The sequence below is a fragment of the Drosophila biarmipes genome, chromosome X, assembly GCF_025231255.1.
Source record: "Drosophila biarmipes strain raj3 chromosome X, RU_DBia_V1.1, whole genome shotgun sequence".
Classification (NCBI taxonomy): domain Eukaryota; kingdom Metazoa; phylum Arthropoda; class Insecta; order Diptera; family Drosophilidae; genus Drosophila; species Drosophila biarmipes.
Genome location: NC_066611.1, coordinates 10367746 through 10385162, shown reverse-complemented (window position 1 = coordinate 10385162; position 17417 = coordinate 10367746). Strand labels below are relative to the sequence as shown.

At 38.5% G+C, this 17417-nt stretch overlaps 2 protein-coding genes across 10 annotated transcripts in view; one reads left to right on the top strand and one right to left on the bottom strand.

Moving 5' to 3' along the window:
- LOC108023946 (broad-complex core protein) overlaps nt 1-17417 on the top strand; it is a 156483-nt gene that overhangs the window by 29721 nt on the left and 109345 nt on the right. Inside the window, exon 4 of one of the 9 annotated variants that reach the window (XR_007763249.1) lies at nt 13774-13788. The exons of the other annotated variants lie outside the window; for them this stretch is intronic. The gene's annotated coding sequence lies outside the window, so the exon portion shown is untranslated. Of the gene's footprint in view, nt 1-13773; nt 13789-17417 lie in introns of those variants that run through there. 9 annotated transcript variants of the gene reach the window in all.
- On the bottom strand, nt 8753-11356 carry LOC108023947 (uncharacterized). Its single transcript, XM_044092805.2, has 2 exons — nt 10901-11356; nt 8753-9627 (listed from the first exon to the last, which is right to left on the bottom strand). Exons 1-2 carry the CDS (start codon nt 11153-11155, stop codon nt 8971-8973), a joined length of 912 nt encoding a protein of 303 aa, XP_043948740.1. The 5' UTR covers nt 11156-11356; the 3' UTR covers nt 8753-8970.

Genomic DNA, 17417 nt, shown 5'->3' with positions numbered 1-17417 from the left:
CGTGGCTACGTGTGTGTGTTTGTGTGCTGGCGTGTGTGTTATCGCTCTGGCATTGCAACAACTACAAACTATAACGCAATTATATGCAATGCCCCAACCCCTAGCCCACAACCACCCACTCACCACCCACTCACGCCTGGCGCCGTCTCGCTCGCTCTCGCTGGGCGGCAAAATCGCATTTTGCGTGCATCAATTATTGCGCATTTCTCAGTTGCGTTGTTCAATTTTTTTCGTCGTTTTTCTCTATGTTTTTCCTGTAGTTGCTGGTTTTATCTGACAGCCGCCTTCTAATTTACACAACAACAACAATTACTATTGTACAATTATAATGCATAACATTGGCTAAACAAGTAAGGCAAAAAAAAAAAGGAAAACAGAAGTAAACGCAAACAAGTCTGCTATTTTTTAGGGCTGCATGGAATAGGGACTTTGTTAACTTTAAATTAAGTATTTGCTTTTTTTTAGAACATTATTTTTATTTTTCTTATCTTATCTTAAGATATAAAGATAAAACATTAATATAACATTTTGTTATACTTTTTGTTATACATTTTTTTATATTTTTTAGCGACTCAAAATAAAAATTCATTATCATATTTTTTGTATTTTTTTTATTATATTTTTTATATATTTTTTTATAATTAGAAAATACAAAATCGCGTAGACTGTGAGCCAGAAACCTTGAAAATCCAGGGCTGCCGCAGTGATTTCCCACTGATTTAGAACTCCGACGTGGCTTTCAACCTTTCCCCCCGCGGAACACATTGCGTATGCGTGTTTTTTTGTTTTTCTATTTTTTCCTTTACTTATTTAGTTTTCCGCTGTTTCGAGAAGCGCTGGGAAAGGCGTGTGTGGAGTTGCTGCTGCACTTTGCTGCGTGACACATTGTGTGACTGACTTTTCGACTAATAGCAGCAGGAGCCGCCGACATGCAAGCCGGGGGTCTGACCCATTGGCAATTAGCATTTCGGACGGAGCTGAATTTTTCAGTTCGGTTTGGCCAAAAAAACAGCAAAAATTGTACATAAAGCACTACAACAAATAACCATATCTGATCGTGGTCGGGGCCCCACTTGCGTGTTCTTCTCCTGTGTATGTGTAATTGTGGATTAATTATAGCCAAGGACCCCACAAGATACAAATAAAGATACAAAGTGTATCTCTATCGCTCCATGTGTCTGTGCAATTTCCGTCCACAGAACAAGGTTAATTCAGTTAGCCATTGTTGGTATAGTTTGCCGCTCGGTCGCTTGTTGTTTTTTACTTTGCTTGTTTTTTTTTTGCCTTAATTGCGCTTCGAGTTACATAATCATTGCAGCTGATGAACACGCACACAGCTGTAAATTATTATTATATTTTTTATGGCTATTTAGAAACACTTTCGACCGCCAAGAGGACGGCAGTTAAGGCATTAGAAGACCCGTTGAGGCTTTTCGCTTCTTCTGGGGCGACAATTTCTGCGCCTTTCGAGGCGCGTGGAAGACCCTCGGCAAATTAAAACACAAATTCGCATCGCAAAAACCGGTTATTTTTGCACACTTTTTACTTTTGCTCTTTTGGGGAATTGAGAAACTTAGAATGGCCTACAAAAAGCCACTTCATAGGCAGGTTTCCAAAGTTCTGGGTTTTTAAGTGTAAGAAAGGGGTACAAATATTCCAAAATTATTTTTAAAGTTACCTATTTTGGGACAATTAATTTGTTAATTAAATGTTTTTAATAGTTTTCAGTATGTTAATTTAAAGGCCCATAAATAAGTGTTAAAAAGTATAATATTACCTATTTATAATCCGCAAATTTATGTCGCTTTTAAGGCAGACGCCTCAGAAATTTATGAAAAATTAATAAGGCACAGTCTGACCTTTTTGGACCTGTCAGCGGGCATTAGAAACGAAGTTTCACCGACGGGCAGCATCGACACGCGTTTTGACCATTGCAAAACGCTTCCCATGACTTTGGCCAAAATGGCAAGCCGAATGAAATGGAATAAAAGAGAACTTTCGAAAGTTGAGACAGAAAGGCGAAAGGAAAGCAGAGAAGCGGCAACAAAAAATGCATAAATTTGGCATAAATTATGCTCTCACCTAGGCAACTCAACCCCTTTTCCCCCTCTTTTTTTGTTTGTATTTTCTATGTTTATTTTTTATTTTTTGCACTCCACCCCCTCACGACTGTGAAGCGTTGAAAAATGATGGCAACTTGCAAATTGCGAGGAAAATAAAGTGAGGGATGGGGCAGGCGTGAAAGATCGATTGTTGGATCGCGTTGCTGAGTTTGCAGCTAAATGCGGGAGGGCTGTGATCATTGTGGGAGGAAGGAGTTCAAAGACTAATGGCAAATAAAACCCCATGGGTGGAGCTGGAGAAAGGAAAAGTTGCAAAGAATTAAAGGCCGTTTTGTAAAGGTGGTAACAGCTCTGATTTGGTGCAAGAAACGGCTGAAAGAACGGCCATCATGTGTGTGGGGAAAGTTAAAACAGATCAGGGGAAACAGCAAATTTCAATAAAAAAATATACATATTTATACAAATATATGGCATAGCTGTGTTCCTTAATTTGTTAAAAGAATAAAATGAATTATAATATATTTTTAAAAATTTATTTATTAATGCATTTCATATTTTTTGAATTTAATTTTTAAAATTTATACATTTTTAAGAGACTGTGAAGAATGATAAAACTTGATTTAAATATTTTATAAATCTTAAGGCTTTTTACTTTTGATATAAAATTGGTTCCATACATTGGTTCCCAAGAGACGCAAAAATATGTAATATATCATGCCAAACTAGTTAAATAAATAAAAAGAATTAAATAAAATAAATTATAAAAAATTGAAATCAAAAATTTTTTTAATTTTTAAAATGATAAAATGTACTAGTATCCAAGTGAGTTTGTGGAGAATGGTAATACTTTATTAATTATTTTATACGACCTAAGCCTATGTATAACTTTTGATGGGAAACTGATTCCTGCTGACTGAAACATATCCCACATTAATTAGCCAAAGCCCCAGAGACCCGCGCCTTATCAACCCTTTAATCAGATTCCCGCGATGATTAATAAGTGTGTTTCTATGCCTAAATCGAGGCGACAGCCAAGAATAAAAGCTAGGCAAAGGCGAAAAAAATTCGCGAGTCTATTGAACTTTCGTTCGCTCCACAAGCCCCAAATCAGGGGGTTCAATGAACCCCAGAACTTTTTTTGGGGCTGAAAGAGATCAACGACACGCACCGAAATTACAGACGGCGCAGCAACAACACCTCGTAGGCCTCGATTCGCAAAAAGCGCAAAACGCCGAAGAGAGGCACGCACCAAATGGCAAAGTCAATGAACTCACACGCACAGCCAGCAGCGAAATTCGCAATCGCAAAAAGTGCGTAGCCCAAATTTTGCGAGATCAACGCACGCACAAAAAGCAGCAAAAAAAAGGCACTAGAATAGTTGAGCCCGAAATACAGGCAGAAATGTTGCCAAAAATCGCGGGCCACCTCTCTTTCTCGCTCTGTCAACATTTTTCAAAGTCAAGTTGAAGAGCGTGCGAATCTAGAGGATTGCGCTGGTATTGGCGTATCTGTGTGTGCCAGCGATATTATTTTTGCCAATTCTCTCGCTCGTGTGCTTTTCTAATCTCGCTCTCTCTCTCTCGGCTTACGCAATTTCGCATGTTTGGCAAACACAAAAAAAAAAAAATGGTGAAAAAAGTCGAAATACAAAATGTGCAAAAAAAAAGTATCTGCAAGATAGAAACGAACTTTTCGCCTGTGTGTGGTTTATCAGTCACACTTGTCATATATAATAAACGGCGACAAGAGTTTCAGAAGAACCATTTGATGGCAAATTTAGTAACTATAGCCCATGTATATAGTATATAGTGCAGGAATTTGTACATAACATTAGTAATATTTTGTTATCGCAAAAAGAGTGCTGGAATACGGCCGAAGTCACGTTCTCGGCACCTCAACGCATGTCATTAGGCTGAAATACGGAAAAAGACGACAAAATGCATTCTAAACTCAGCACACTTATGACAAACTTTAGAAGTAAAATAAGTTTAAATATGTAAAGGGCTTAAATAATTTTTTAACAATTTTAAAACATCTTTAAACCCATTATTTAGCCAAGGTATAAAGGTATTTTTATTAATTATTATTTTTGAAAGCTTTTGAAGATAAGAAAATTAAATATAAATGTAAAAAAGTGTTTAAATAATAATTTAAGAAATTTTAAACTTCTTTAAAATTATAATTTGACTAAGGCATTAAGTTATTTTGGTTATTTTTTATTTTTGGAAGCTATTTTTAATCGTAGCGCTGGGGGCAAACTTTACTTAACATCTTTAAGCCCATTATGTAGCTAAGCTTAACCCCCTGACATCAAGATATTTTGGTTATTTGTTTTATTTACTATTTTTGGAAGCAATTTTCAATCAAGCTTATGCGTTAACCTTATGACCTGGTGTTAACTATTTTGGTATTATCAGCAAATCAAAAACTTCACATATCTTGGCCTTTTCCGCAGCTCACTTTTGGCATTTGGTGGGTTTAAAGAGTGCATGAAGCGCTTCTTCTCCGCTGGCAGCTGTCAATGCGATTTGCCGATGCGTTGGCGACCTTCTGACCCCTCAGCGGGTGGGACAAATAGACAAACGATAAATTCCATTTATCAATGACAAGGAACCGGCATTCTCTCCCAACCAGGCAAATTTGTCTTCCGCCCCGAAAAAAGTGTGTGCAAAAATTCCAAAGTATATGTGGGAAAACATATGTTATCTGTATCTGTTTGATTTCGTATGTGGGTCACACACAAATGCGAAAATGCGAAAAAACGCCGCAAAAAAAATTCGCACGCACTCATAAACGAAATCAGCTTGCGGAGCCGGCTGCGTAGATTGCGTATACGCAATGTGTGTCAAGGACAGAAATGTGCGAATTTTTTATGGGCCCAGCGACGGCTCGCTCGCTCCCCCTATTTCTCTCGCTTTTTGCGCTGAGAAAATGTTTCATTTTCCTCAGTGGCTAAAATTAAACCCGACCGTCGGAGGGGGGGGGGGGGAGAACAACAACAACCACACTGGAGCACCTACTGAACTAATTTGCGTGTGCGTAGATAGCATTCAGTTTCAGCTGTGCGACAGGCAGCCCGCTAGAAACAAATTTTCTGTCTGCCATTTCTCGCCTCTTTTTTCCCTATTTTTGCGAATTTTTTTGCGCGCATTTTTCGCAACTATTCGCAATTCACGCCCACGGTCAAGCCAAAGGTCAGGCCAGTTGCCAGTTACTCTAAGCCCACGAAACAAATGAGCAATGAGTGCAAACACACAATCGCACACATCAGATCAGCAGATGTGTGTTTCCCCAGACGATTTTTTTGTGTTTTTTTTTTTTACAAATTTCTCTTTTTAATTTCGCCATGGAAATCGCTGGCGCAGAAGCTGGGCGTGCGTTTGCCTAAGAAGATCTTGAAAAATGCAACAGCCAGATTAGTCAAGGTCTTTATAATAGGTAAAAATGTGCCAATTAGACATTTTTAATTCACGTTTTTATTTATATATTTAAAAAAAAAAATGTAAACCAATATTTTGGGCGGAATAAAATAATTGGCATGTTTTAAAATCACATTGTTTATATTTTTTGATTGCTTTGTTAGTAAAACATCTAATTCCAATGCCTTAATTCAGTTAACTTTGAATTTTTAAAATATATTTTCTAGAATAAAACAGCAAAATATTTATTTTACATAAGCACTTATGAAAAAAAAGTAAAAGATACATTTTTAATAAGCTAAAGATAGAAGACACTTATGAAGAAAAAGTAAAAGATACATTTTAAATAAGCTAAAGATAGATTTCTGTGGGTAAATATAATTAACATATTCATTCAAAAATTAAATTAAAATAACTTTATTAATTTGTTGGAGCCATAATATATTTTTTTAATAAATAAGTAATGTTCTTAAAATGTTCTGCAAGTGAAACTATATTTAAAAAAAATATTTGTTTCAATTCAAACGCCTTACTAGGTGTTTTATAAGAAATTTTAACTAAATAAAAGTAGAAATAAAGAAGAAAATCAAAAAAATTGTAGATTTTTATAATTAAAAAGAAATAGATTTAATTTTTATTAAATAATTGGGCTATTGTATATTGTTAGGTTAATAAAAATATTTTTAGTTTTTTTTAGTTAACAACTTGCTCTTCGATTTTTTCGCACATAGTAACTCCCTGTGAACTTGCGTCCGCGCTTCTTGCGGCTGTATCTTTGTATCTGAGCAGCTGCTTCTGGGCTTCGTCACTCCCTGACCCCCGAGCCCCCCGCTCCGCCCCCTTTGCCTATCTCTCCGCTGTCAATGTGTGTCAAATTTCCAATTGGGTCGCACGCACAAGCTACTTTGTTGTTATTTGCGAATTTTTTTCGCTGTGCGCCTGAATGTGTGAGTTTTTCGCGAGCGCGTTGATCGCGGAAACGAAACAAAAACCTTGCCTGTGTGTGTGTCTATTTTTTGTATTTTTCGGTGTGTTGTGTGTGTGTGAACGCATTGCGTAATCGCCGTTGTACTCTTGCTCTTGCTGAATTTTTGCTATTTTTTTTTGCTATTTTTTTTTTGGACAGCAGCTTGACAACCAAACAAAGCCAAAAAGACAGCAGCACCCAATAATAAAAAAATGCAAAAAAAAAGGGCGAGGGACGCCTAGTTTGGGCTAACTTGGTGGCTTTTGCCTAGTTAGCGCCTTACAAAAATTGGCACATTCATATGGAGATGTGTGTAGATATGTTTGGAGCCACAGAGGCAGTTAGAAGGCAAAGCAACAAGCAGAGGAAAAAAGCACAAGAAGAAAGCCTCACAGAAAAAGTGTGGAGAAATTGGGAAACCCAAGATACGAATGCCACACGACATGGCCCACTGATCTGGGCGATACCCACTGCAACAATAAAAGGAATATGCTAGAGCAAATATTAACCTATTCCGCACACTTTTGCCAAAATTAGAATTAGAATTCGGGTTGTTCCAACAAAAAGGTGGTTGGTAATAAGTTTACAAGCTAATTATACTGCTTTTGAAGTGCAAACTTTTATAAATATATCTTAAACCCTTTGGGCGAAAAGCTTATAAAATACATGACTTAATGCCAGCTTTTGGCACTATCTGTCATGAAAACTTTTGCGAACCTTCTATAAATTGTTATGGGCCAAAAAGCAAAAATAGAGATGAAAATGAAATTGCATGTTTGGTGGTTAAGTAAGAGGGTTTTGCCAAAAAGTTTTAAGCACAAGAAATATTAGTAAGAAGTTTTGTCTTAACGAAGAAATGAATTTTAAGGAATAGATTAGACAACCTTGGTGTTAAGCACTCCTTAGAGAAGATTAAAGAAACTTCTTCAAGCGCTTAGACATATGATGCCTGCTTAAATTAAAGCTTAACTTAAGATTGTTAAATCTGGTCAGATGTTTTCAATTCTAAAAAGTATAAGACCATTTCTTTATATATTTTTTAATTACAATGCATTTTAAATCGGGCCAGTTGTTTTCAATATAAAACCATTTTTTATATATTTTTCTATGGCATTAATACCTCTACCCCTAAAAAACCAACTTCCAAAACCCCTTCCAAAACCCCTTCCAAAACCCCTTCCAAAACGCCTTCCAAAACCACTTCCAAAACCCCTTCCAAACCCCTTCCAAAACCCCTTCCAAAACCCCTTCCAAAACCCCTTCCAAAACCCCTTCCAAAACCCTTCCAAAAAGCCTTCCATGGGAATGTATTTTTGATCCGCCCGAAATGATGCATATCTTTTGTTTAAATCCTCTGCCAACAGGTAGAATACAGAATTCTTCGAGCGATTCTCCGAAAAATATCCCGTAAAAAGTAAAAGATTGCCAAAAAGCAAGAGCAAAAATTTTCGTGACATAGGCAATCGCAAAAAATAAAACAAACTAACTTTTGTACAGTTGTTTCTGGCTTGTTTCTTTTCTAATTCTTCGCCTCTCTTTTTCTCTATGCGGAATTGAAATGTTTTTTTGTTTGCCTTTGCGAAATTAGCAGCAGCAAAAAAAGTTTGCGAATTTCTGTGCTTCTCTCTCTTTTTTATAATTTTTTTTTTTGGTTAACGCACAATAGCGCGTTGAGAACAGCAACAAAACATAGTAGAAAACGTAGAGGAGCTGTCCCCGAATTTAGGTCAAATGCTCAAACGTCGTTTCTGCGTGCCGATTGGCAAAAAAAGTTTGCGAATTTTACTATTTTTTGTTCGCCTCTGTTCATTTTATTTATCTTTTTTTTTTGGGCTTTTGTGCCAGTGTGTGCGTTAATGTTTTATTAGCTATTGTTGCTATTATTGTTGTTGCTGCTGGTGCTTAACTAACGGTTCATCAAAATGATGGCGCCCGCTTGGAAACTAGAAAATGGAAATAATAAAAAAGAAGTCGCGGAAAACACGAGGAAGCAGTGGCCATAGACGAAATAAAATGCTATAAAATTGCTTAGGAAATTGTTAGTGTTTTTTCATGTTGTCTCGAGTGAAATGTTAAGATCTCAATGGTTTTAATTATAGTATTTATGGGGTGGCTTTAATGTCGGCGATCGGTTGGGAATGAAAGGAGCGCGCCTTTGTGCGTTGATCTTGAAGAATAAATTAAGCCTGGGCTTGGGGAAATGGATCCCATCTTAATTAATAGCATTTTTTAATAAAGACTTAACTTTGATACAAAATTAAATATTTAATTTAAATATATATTTCCTTAATTAATTAAAAAGGTATTTTAAATACTGATTACTTTTATTTACAACATTGAATTTATTTTCGTTCGCCACCTTTACAATAATTTTGTACTTTCAATTTACCTAAAACCCTGTGTTCTGTTGTATGTCTGAGTCTGGGTTTCACTTGCGGAAAACATACCATCTCTGTAACAAACAATAATACACTGAATAACACCATGTTGGGCGCAAGTACAGAGTTATAGAGCTCTGGAGTTACGATCTAGACTTGGACTTGGAGGGCTGGTGCATCATGATGCGTCGCCGAACGCATCCGATGGCCAGGTCCCAGTTGTGCGACGTCTTCAGATCCTCCTCCCTAGCCAGCCTCTTGACCTTGGAGCTGCTGGCCTTTCGCTTGGAGGTCTTCTTCCTGAGCGACTTGGTCACTCCAGACGATAGTTTGTCCGGTAGAATTTTCACGGGCTCCACAGCGGCCACTTTCTTTGTCCGCAGTCTCTTCGCCACAGTCCGTCGCCTGACGGACTTCTTCATTTCCACACTGGCCAGCGAGAGGATCTGGCGAATGGAGCGGACCCGCCTTACGGTCGTAGGAGGCGTGAGACTCCGGATCCTGCGACCCGAGGAGGGTGACACCCTCGAGAACTTGCGATTGGGTGGCGGCGGAACCCGCATGGCTGCCTCTTTGGGGGGCAGTTCCAGGAGATTGTCGTACTTGGGACGCTTCTCATCGAGCTGCGTCCTGAGGCGCGAGGGTTTTGGCGGCGGCTTGTAGGACTCCAGGGTGTAGCGGGTGGGCCGCTTGCCACCCACCGAGGAGCGGCCCAGGGCCCACAGACCCTTGCTCTCCTTCTGGAAGGCCCGATAGACCAGGTGGCGCGGCACTGGGATCGGCAGCTCAGCGTGACGTTGCTGAAAGCAAATAATTGTAGATGGCTAGAGAATTCAACCACAAAATCATAGAGGCATTACACTTCAAAATCGGAGTTCAATAGCTAAAGTTATGGATTCTCGAAAAGCAGTTCTAAGAAACCATAGGAACTAGGAAAAAATTAATATGAAAATGGGTTAAAGTTTTGACCTTCTTTAAACGGAAATATATAAATGTAGATTATCAGAGAATTTAAGCACAAACTCATAGAGGCATCCCCCTTCAAAATCGGAGTCCAATTTCTCAAGTTATGGAATCTGGAAGTCCAGTTTTGGGATCACCCTATTGGAAACCATTGGAATCATGGAAAAATCGAACATGAAAATGCGATAAAATTTTGACCCTCTTAGAAAATAAATATTTTAATACAGATTATTAGAGAATTTAACCACAAACTCAAAGAGGCATCCCACTTCAAAATCGGAGTTCAATTGCTCAAGTTATGGAATCTGGAAGTCCAGTTTTGGGATCATCATATTGAAAACCATTGGAATTAATAATAATCGAACATGAAAATGCGTTAAAATTTTGACTCTCTTTGAAATAAAATATTTGAATGATTATTATTAGATTATTAAAGAATTTAAACACAAACTCATAGAGGTATCCCACTTCAAAATCGGAGTCCAATTGCTCAAGTTATGGAATCTGGAATTCCAGTTTTGGGATCACCCTATTGAAAACCATTGGAATCATGGAAAAATCGAACATGAAAATGCGTTAAAATTTTGACCCTCTTAGAAAATAAATATTTTAATACAGATTATTAGAGAATTTAACCACAAACTCAAAGAGGCATCCCACTTCAAAATCGGAGTTCAATTGCTCAAGTTATGGAATCTGGAAGTCCAGTTTTGGGATCACCCTATTGAAAACCATATAATTTACGTACAAATCGAACATGAAAGTAGGTCAAAATTTTGACCCCCTTTGAAAGGAAATATTCAATTAAGAATTCATCCACAAACTCAGAGGTATCCCACTTCAAAATTGGAGTCCAATAACTGAAGTGCAGTTTTGGGACACCTTACTAAAAATACTATAAATAGGAGAAAACGAACATGCAAATGGGTTAAAATATGGACCCATTATTAAGGAAAATATATAATTTGAACACGAAAATTGGTTAAAATATTGACCCTGTTTAAAAGGAATATTTGGGTTCCCAATCTGAAACGCATTGGAAATACTTAATGGCCTCAAAGCATGTAGAATATTCCGATTTTTTTCCTTCGAAATCTCAGATAGTCTTACCGAATCGTAGAGCTCCCTCTGACGCATACTGAGTCCCGGCCAAGTTATGGCGGCCCGCTCCAGACCCTCGTCGATGCTGCAGTTGTGCATTATGCAGAGTTCGCGGACGCAGTTGTAGAACTGGAGCGGATTGGCGTCCCGCGGCTTGAAGCGGCTCAAGGCCTTGATCAGGCGGGCCCGCTGCTCCCGCTTTTGGTCCTCCGAGGACTCCGGGGCAGAGGGTTGAAAGGTCTGTCCCTCTTGATCCTTGGCCATCGCAATTTATTCCAAGATTCTGCGTTTGCGCGAACAAATAGGGCGCACTTTCAATTTTGTATCTAGATTTATTTTTGGTTTTCGTTCAACAATTTGGCCGACTTTTAGAGACACATCGAGAATTTGAACTTGTGTAAAAATCAAAAAATTAGTCGATAGTGTCTATTCCGGACCAGCACTCTGAATAAAATGAGTTCCGAGAAGGAGGCACGACTGACATGTTGAAACTGAAAGGCGGCGACTACTGGGTGGAATAAAATACGATAACAGATACATATTTTACAGTTTTTAATCCAAAATTTAGTTCGTAAGTCATTAAGATAAAATTAAATTTTTTACAAGAAGAGGAAGTGAATATTGTCATATTAAACAGGAAGTAGGATATACAATTTGAATTGAACAGCTGGACACAATGGATCTGCATACATTGCATCGATCAAACGAGGAACAACAATGAATACAAAAATCTTTGGGGGGTATCTGACAAAAAGATCGATTGATCTAATATTGCAGTGGAAGCGAAAACTACTGGCCTATCTTAACTTTAAAGAGGTTCCTGGAAGTACATTGAAAAAGGGGGTTTGATTTGTCTTTTTAAACAAACAGGTTTTGTAAAGTAAACTTCCTGGCGATAAGAAGGTGTCGTGTGTCTACCACGTTCTACATTTTTCTATATTTATCGATTAACAATTAGCAAGGACAATTGGTAGAAAGCATATTAAAGCCACTAAAAATGTGAAGGATCTTTGGAAATTAGGAAAATAGTTTTTTGGAAAATATAAATATATATCTCATAACTCTCGATTGATGAATATATCTGGCTGATCGGCCTATTCATACTCTTTAACCGCTTCATGGCTCAAAGGTAGTTTGTGTTTGTGGTGGCTTAAACTAAAAATGGCTGCCAATGGGTTAAATGTGCCAGTGGCAGACCCTCTCTTTCCTTCGCACTCTAGGGGCACTATTTCCATCCCGCATTCACACACACACGGACATATATACGCATAGGAGGGTTAGCAACCCTTACCGCCTTGTAGGGGTGTGTGTGTGTGCGAGTTCTCACCCTCAAAAAAAAGCCGAGGCATTTGTTCGACCATTAAATGCGTTCAGCCAAGAAGTACAACAGCGAAGGGGTAGAAAGGTGGAGAATAGCTGAAGGAATAGGAACAGGAAGAATAGTGTGTACTTCTCTAGTTTCGGCTCGAGTGTGCGTGTGTGTGTGGATGTCCTTAGCTGAAATCGAGCTACCCCTACCCTCCGAAATAAATAGGGGAAGGTGAAGCAGCCGACACACACACCACGCCTCCTCTTTGACCTACACTGGCAGAAAACATATCCTTAAGCTTGAAAAAAAGAAATACCAAAAACATGCTCTCAAATCACCAGAAAATATTATCCCTTTAAAAGTACTATATTAAAGAAAAGATCATGCTATATTTTTAAGAATTTTTCTAACATGCTCTACAAATACCAGAAAATATTACAAATACCATTCTGATGAAAAGATCGTGGTATTTTTTGAAGAATTCTTCTACTTGCTCTAAAAATACCTGAAAATATTATACCTTTAAAAATACTATATTAAAGAAAAGATCATGCTTTATTTTTAAGAATTCTTCTAACATGCTCTACAAATACCGGAAAATACTATACCATCACAAATACCATACTGATGAAAAGATCATGGTATTTTTTGAAGAATTCTTCTACTTTATGTTTATATTGGTAGGAAGATTTTTTTCTTTTTGCTAAATTAGACCCAACAATTTTTCGGCAATCAGTCAAGTAAAAATACATAACGTTTTAGTTAATTTTGTGGTGGTAATACCTTACATATATTCTAGCTGTGTAGCTTTTAGAGCCTTGTCTTTGGGCTTTGCGTGTTTCGATTGTTGCAACTATTGTTGCTACTGTTTTCGGGGGTTCTCCGTAGCGATTTTCCAGCAAATATTTGGACTATTCGTAGACATCCAATATGCATGGGCTTTTCTTGTTTTTGTGTTTGTTTTTTACCAGGAGAACGGAGGAAAGAAAGAGAGGGCCATAGGCCGGAGGAAGTGCAGGGCGGCCATTGGAATGAAGTTATAGGACAGGTAAACATATATGCATATATAAATGCACTTGTGCCCACGTAAATATGTATATATTTGTATATATCCGTACATATATCTCCCTTTTGGCCCAACGAATCGCTGGAGCGTGCAGTGTGCGAGGGAGACGGGCAGAGGGGCCTGGTGGGTTGGGGATGGAGGGTCGTCATGTCTCGTGTGAAAATATGTTTTCTTTCATCTTTTTTTTTTCTGTTTTTCCCTTTTTTTATACACAATTTGCATTTGCGCAAAAAGTGCAAAAGTTGACACACGCAAAACTCGGCAGCTTATTAGTATCAATGTATGTTTTTCTCCGTGTGTGGGGATGCACACTATGCACTCAGTATATATGTGTGCATATATGCATTCGCCATTTTGCTGGCCAGTTTACCCATTTTTTATTTTCTCTGTGTTCATACTGGCCATTTATAATTTTATTTGTATTTTCCTTTGACCCTCCGAAACCCCCAATGCACTTAATGAAATTCTTTTTTAACGTATTCCCCCCGTCTCCCTCTCTCGTTGCAGGTGAGTGGCGCTTTTTTATTTATTAATGGATTTTCCATTTGCCCTCAAGAACGGTTTGACACAAGGATTGGCGGCCAAGGGAGCAGCTTGACGTCATAAAAAATAATAAAAATAAAAAGAGGTATTATCGCATAGCCGAAGTTGCCTCGAAAAGCGGCGATAAGTAAAAAAAATATCATTAATTGGGGCAGGTAAGGCTACAGGCTTCTGTGTAAATCAATTGGAAATAATTTGATGGCTAATGAAAATGGAATTGATCAAATGATTCCACTTAATTGACATTTCAGGCGGCGAAGTGCAATGCCTCCTCTCTTTTTTGTGCTGCAAATGGCAGGTCGATAGTGGATTCGAAGGGGTTAAGGAGTTCGATTCCATGTAGTTTCTACAGCTGTCTCCGGGAAATTGAAAAGCAATCTTAATGCAGCCTGAAGCAGTGCCCTGTTTACCCACCGAAAATATGTTTACTAATTATATCAGCCAGCGAAATTTGCTGCCTCATCTGGGGAAGCCTTTTCTCATTTTCCCCCACTTTTTTATGACTCTCATCATTTTTTGTGTGGGCTGCGAAAAAGTTGCGAGTGTCAACAAACAAATCCAACAGAGGCAGAAGTGTGGAGATTTTTTTCTTTCGCTTCTCGCAATCGAAAGACTTGAAAAGTAAACAACAACAATGTGGCAAAGTAGTGGGGAAAAATCAACAAAAAGTAACCATGGAGTATGACAATGTGGTGGGGAAATGGTTTCAATTTGATGCCAAATGAAATTAAGCTTAATAATATTGGGGAAGACACATATATTCTCTTGCAAAACGTGGAACGTGACAGGAGTTTTACCCACGAAAGAAGTCTTTATTTTCACATTTTAAGAGGATATATCAAAATGTAGCAAGAAAGAAAGAGATAGGAGATGATCAACATTTTCCGATAATTTTTCGATTGTTGTTACGATTTTTTTACGATTTCAAAAAAGTCCGATCATTTTTCGATTATTTTTCGATTTTATTTTGTTTTGATATAGTTATATTTTTTTGTATGAAATGAAGTCCTATGGTTTTCCTCTCAGATCTTCTTCTGGACTGCAAGTGTTGCTCTTTTGGCATTTTTCGGCATGACGGAATGAGCCCAGCTGCATCCCACTATTTCTTCGCAGCACCTACACTTCGCATCCGAAAGCTACTTGGCAGCCTCCCACTGATCTTGGCTTCGTTCGCAACCCGTTCTTATCTGGAGCTGCTCTTTCTTCTCCAAAAATAATCCAAATAATTCTGGGGGAAAAAAAGAGATCAGCTACCATAGATGATGGAGAATGGCCACCTTTTTAAACTTAACTTATAATAGAATTTTCAATTATACAATTTACCAAATTTCGATAGTGCATCCAGAACTTCTGTGCTCAAGTATGTCTCTCTTCTGACTGAAAATGTAGCTTCTGATGTGGCTGTTGTTGTTGCTGTTGCACCAGCAATTCTTGTTGCTGTTGCAGTTGCAATCTTTTTTAGTAGTTGTTGCTGTTGCACTTTGGTTTTGGTTTTTTGCTGCACGCAGAGCACGCATTTCCAGCGTGAAATGCAATTTCTGCGCTAGAGGAATTTCAATTGTGTTGGTGTGGCCCGAAGGGAGATAAGTGCGGGAGGCGTTGTTACCAGTCTCCAACTCGGACTTGCGTACACTCGGAAAAATAATTCAAATAATTCTTTCAACTAGAAGATTACGAAGAAAAGAATTTCTTTTTTAGAGATTACAAAATAGAATCAAAAAACTGTATAGCTTAAAAGGCTTGCTTTCTGCATCGATTCTTTCATAAAATATACTTTTCCAATTCTTCTAGCCTCCCATAATTTCCCCCAGTGCATGCATGTGTATAATTTGGTTTACCTTTTGCCGTTGCAACTCCCGCAACTGCAGCGCAGAAACTCAGAAATAAATGGATGGATGATGGGCCAAGTCAGTCTTGGTCTTCAGTCTGCAGTCTGCAGTCTTCGAGCCGTAGTCTTCAGTCTTCGCTTCGGCTTAGACCCGGTTCAGTTTTGGCGTTCGTCAGTTTGTCAGTCTTTCAGTCAGTCAAACGCACGACGCTCACGCAGAGCACGCAACTCGAATTGTCTTCGCTCGATTCTTCGGACGCCCGCTTCTCCAGTCTTCAGGCTCCAATCTTCCAGCCTGCTCTTCTGCAGGCCCAGCTTCCACTTTTCTTCTCCCGTTTCTTGTTTCTGTGCACTTCTTTTAATGTTAGTTGAACTTGGAGGCCACAGCAAATTGCAGCTCTTCTACACAATTTCCAAGACGTCAAAATCTATTGTTGCTCTTGGAGATTTAGATTTGTGCGGGTGTTCGGCGCTGCAGCCCGTTCTTCACGTTCTTCTGGCTGTTTCAAATCGCAAAAAAAGGAGTATAAGGGGAACCAGAAGAGCAGCGATCTCTTTGATCTTGATAAGCAAATCAAAGTGGAGCATGAGAAGAATCGCTCGCGAAGAATTGCAGGGCGGTAGATATTTGTGTCAGGCTAGGCATATCCCGGATTCTGCGGATATCAGTGATCTGTAACTGATTCTTTGGGGTTTTAAATTTTCCTTTAAGTGAAAGGTATATGGTTTAATATTAAAACGGGAAAATTACAATTTTAAGGTTATTTATTAGCTTGATTATAAAATTTCAAGATAGAAAACATACTAGTATCTTGTATGGTTTTCGTTGTGTTAGAAACTATGCTGTTGGTCTTCAGAAACTTGATGGATTTGAGTGTGTATGATATCTGCGATCCCTTAAACATACTCATCCCCAGCGGTATTCCTCCAATTACCATTTTTAGTGGTGGATAGCCCCGGGCAGCAGATGTCGATAAGGATGAATACAAACAGGCAACAAGGCAGTCGACACGAGCCGAATCAAAGGACGAAGAAACCCAAAAAAGTTGCCGAAAAAACTTAAATTTATTCATCTCCCGAAAAGTGAATATGTATAGGGGGGATATAGAGTCGTACATACATACATTTATCGACACTTCTCGAGACGCGTGCCTGGAAATACAGAGCGGCAAAATTGGCTCCTTTTGGGCACGTTCCAGCTGGCCTCAGCTCTTGGTCCTGGCCTTCCAGCCCAGCCCCTCACTTATGTTAATTATTCGCCACGGCTAATTATGTGACCAGACCCTCTTTAGAGGGTTAAGGACCCGTCGGAAAAAAATAAACAGGCCAAGGGGGTAAATCGAGTAATTTTCATGGCAATTTCTGCGTAATTCGCTCGCCCAGTCGTCGCATGTCTGGCGACAAATGCCGGGATCTATAAAATAAATAATAAAATAATGTGCGCACCCTCCAAGGAAAAAGGGAGGGAGTGTCCTTCTGCACTGCTACTGTCGCTACTGTAACTATATAATTATCGTAATTATTTTAATTGCACCTCGAAGAAGGCAAAATAAAGAGAAGGAAAACGCAAGGCAAGGTAAAATATGTAAACAAGGATCAAAAGCGACGGAATAGACACGAAGATAATGCATAATGAATTTTAATTGAAATAATGCAAAAGGTCAGTGGGTTCCTTTAGCAAAGGCTGGGGGAACCTTCTGGGAAATGGAGGTAATATGAAAAATAAGTGTTTCTTCAGTGGCTAAAAGTGTTCTATATAAAACCTGGGAATATTTTAAAA

Bases quoted from the DNA above. Each gene is read 5' to 3' on its own strand.
- LOC108023947 (XM_044092805.2), bottom strand. From the start codon at position 11,155: ATGGCCAAGGATCAAGAGGGACAGACCTTTCAACCCTCTGCCCCGGAG. The intron at 9,628-10,900 runs GTAAGACTATCT...ATTTGCTTTCAG, and splicing joins AGAGGGAGCTCTACGATTCG to CAACGTCACGCTGAGCTGCC.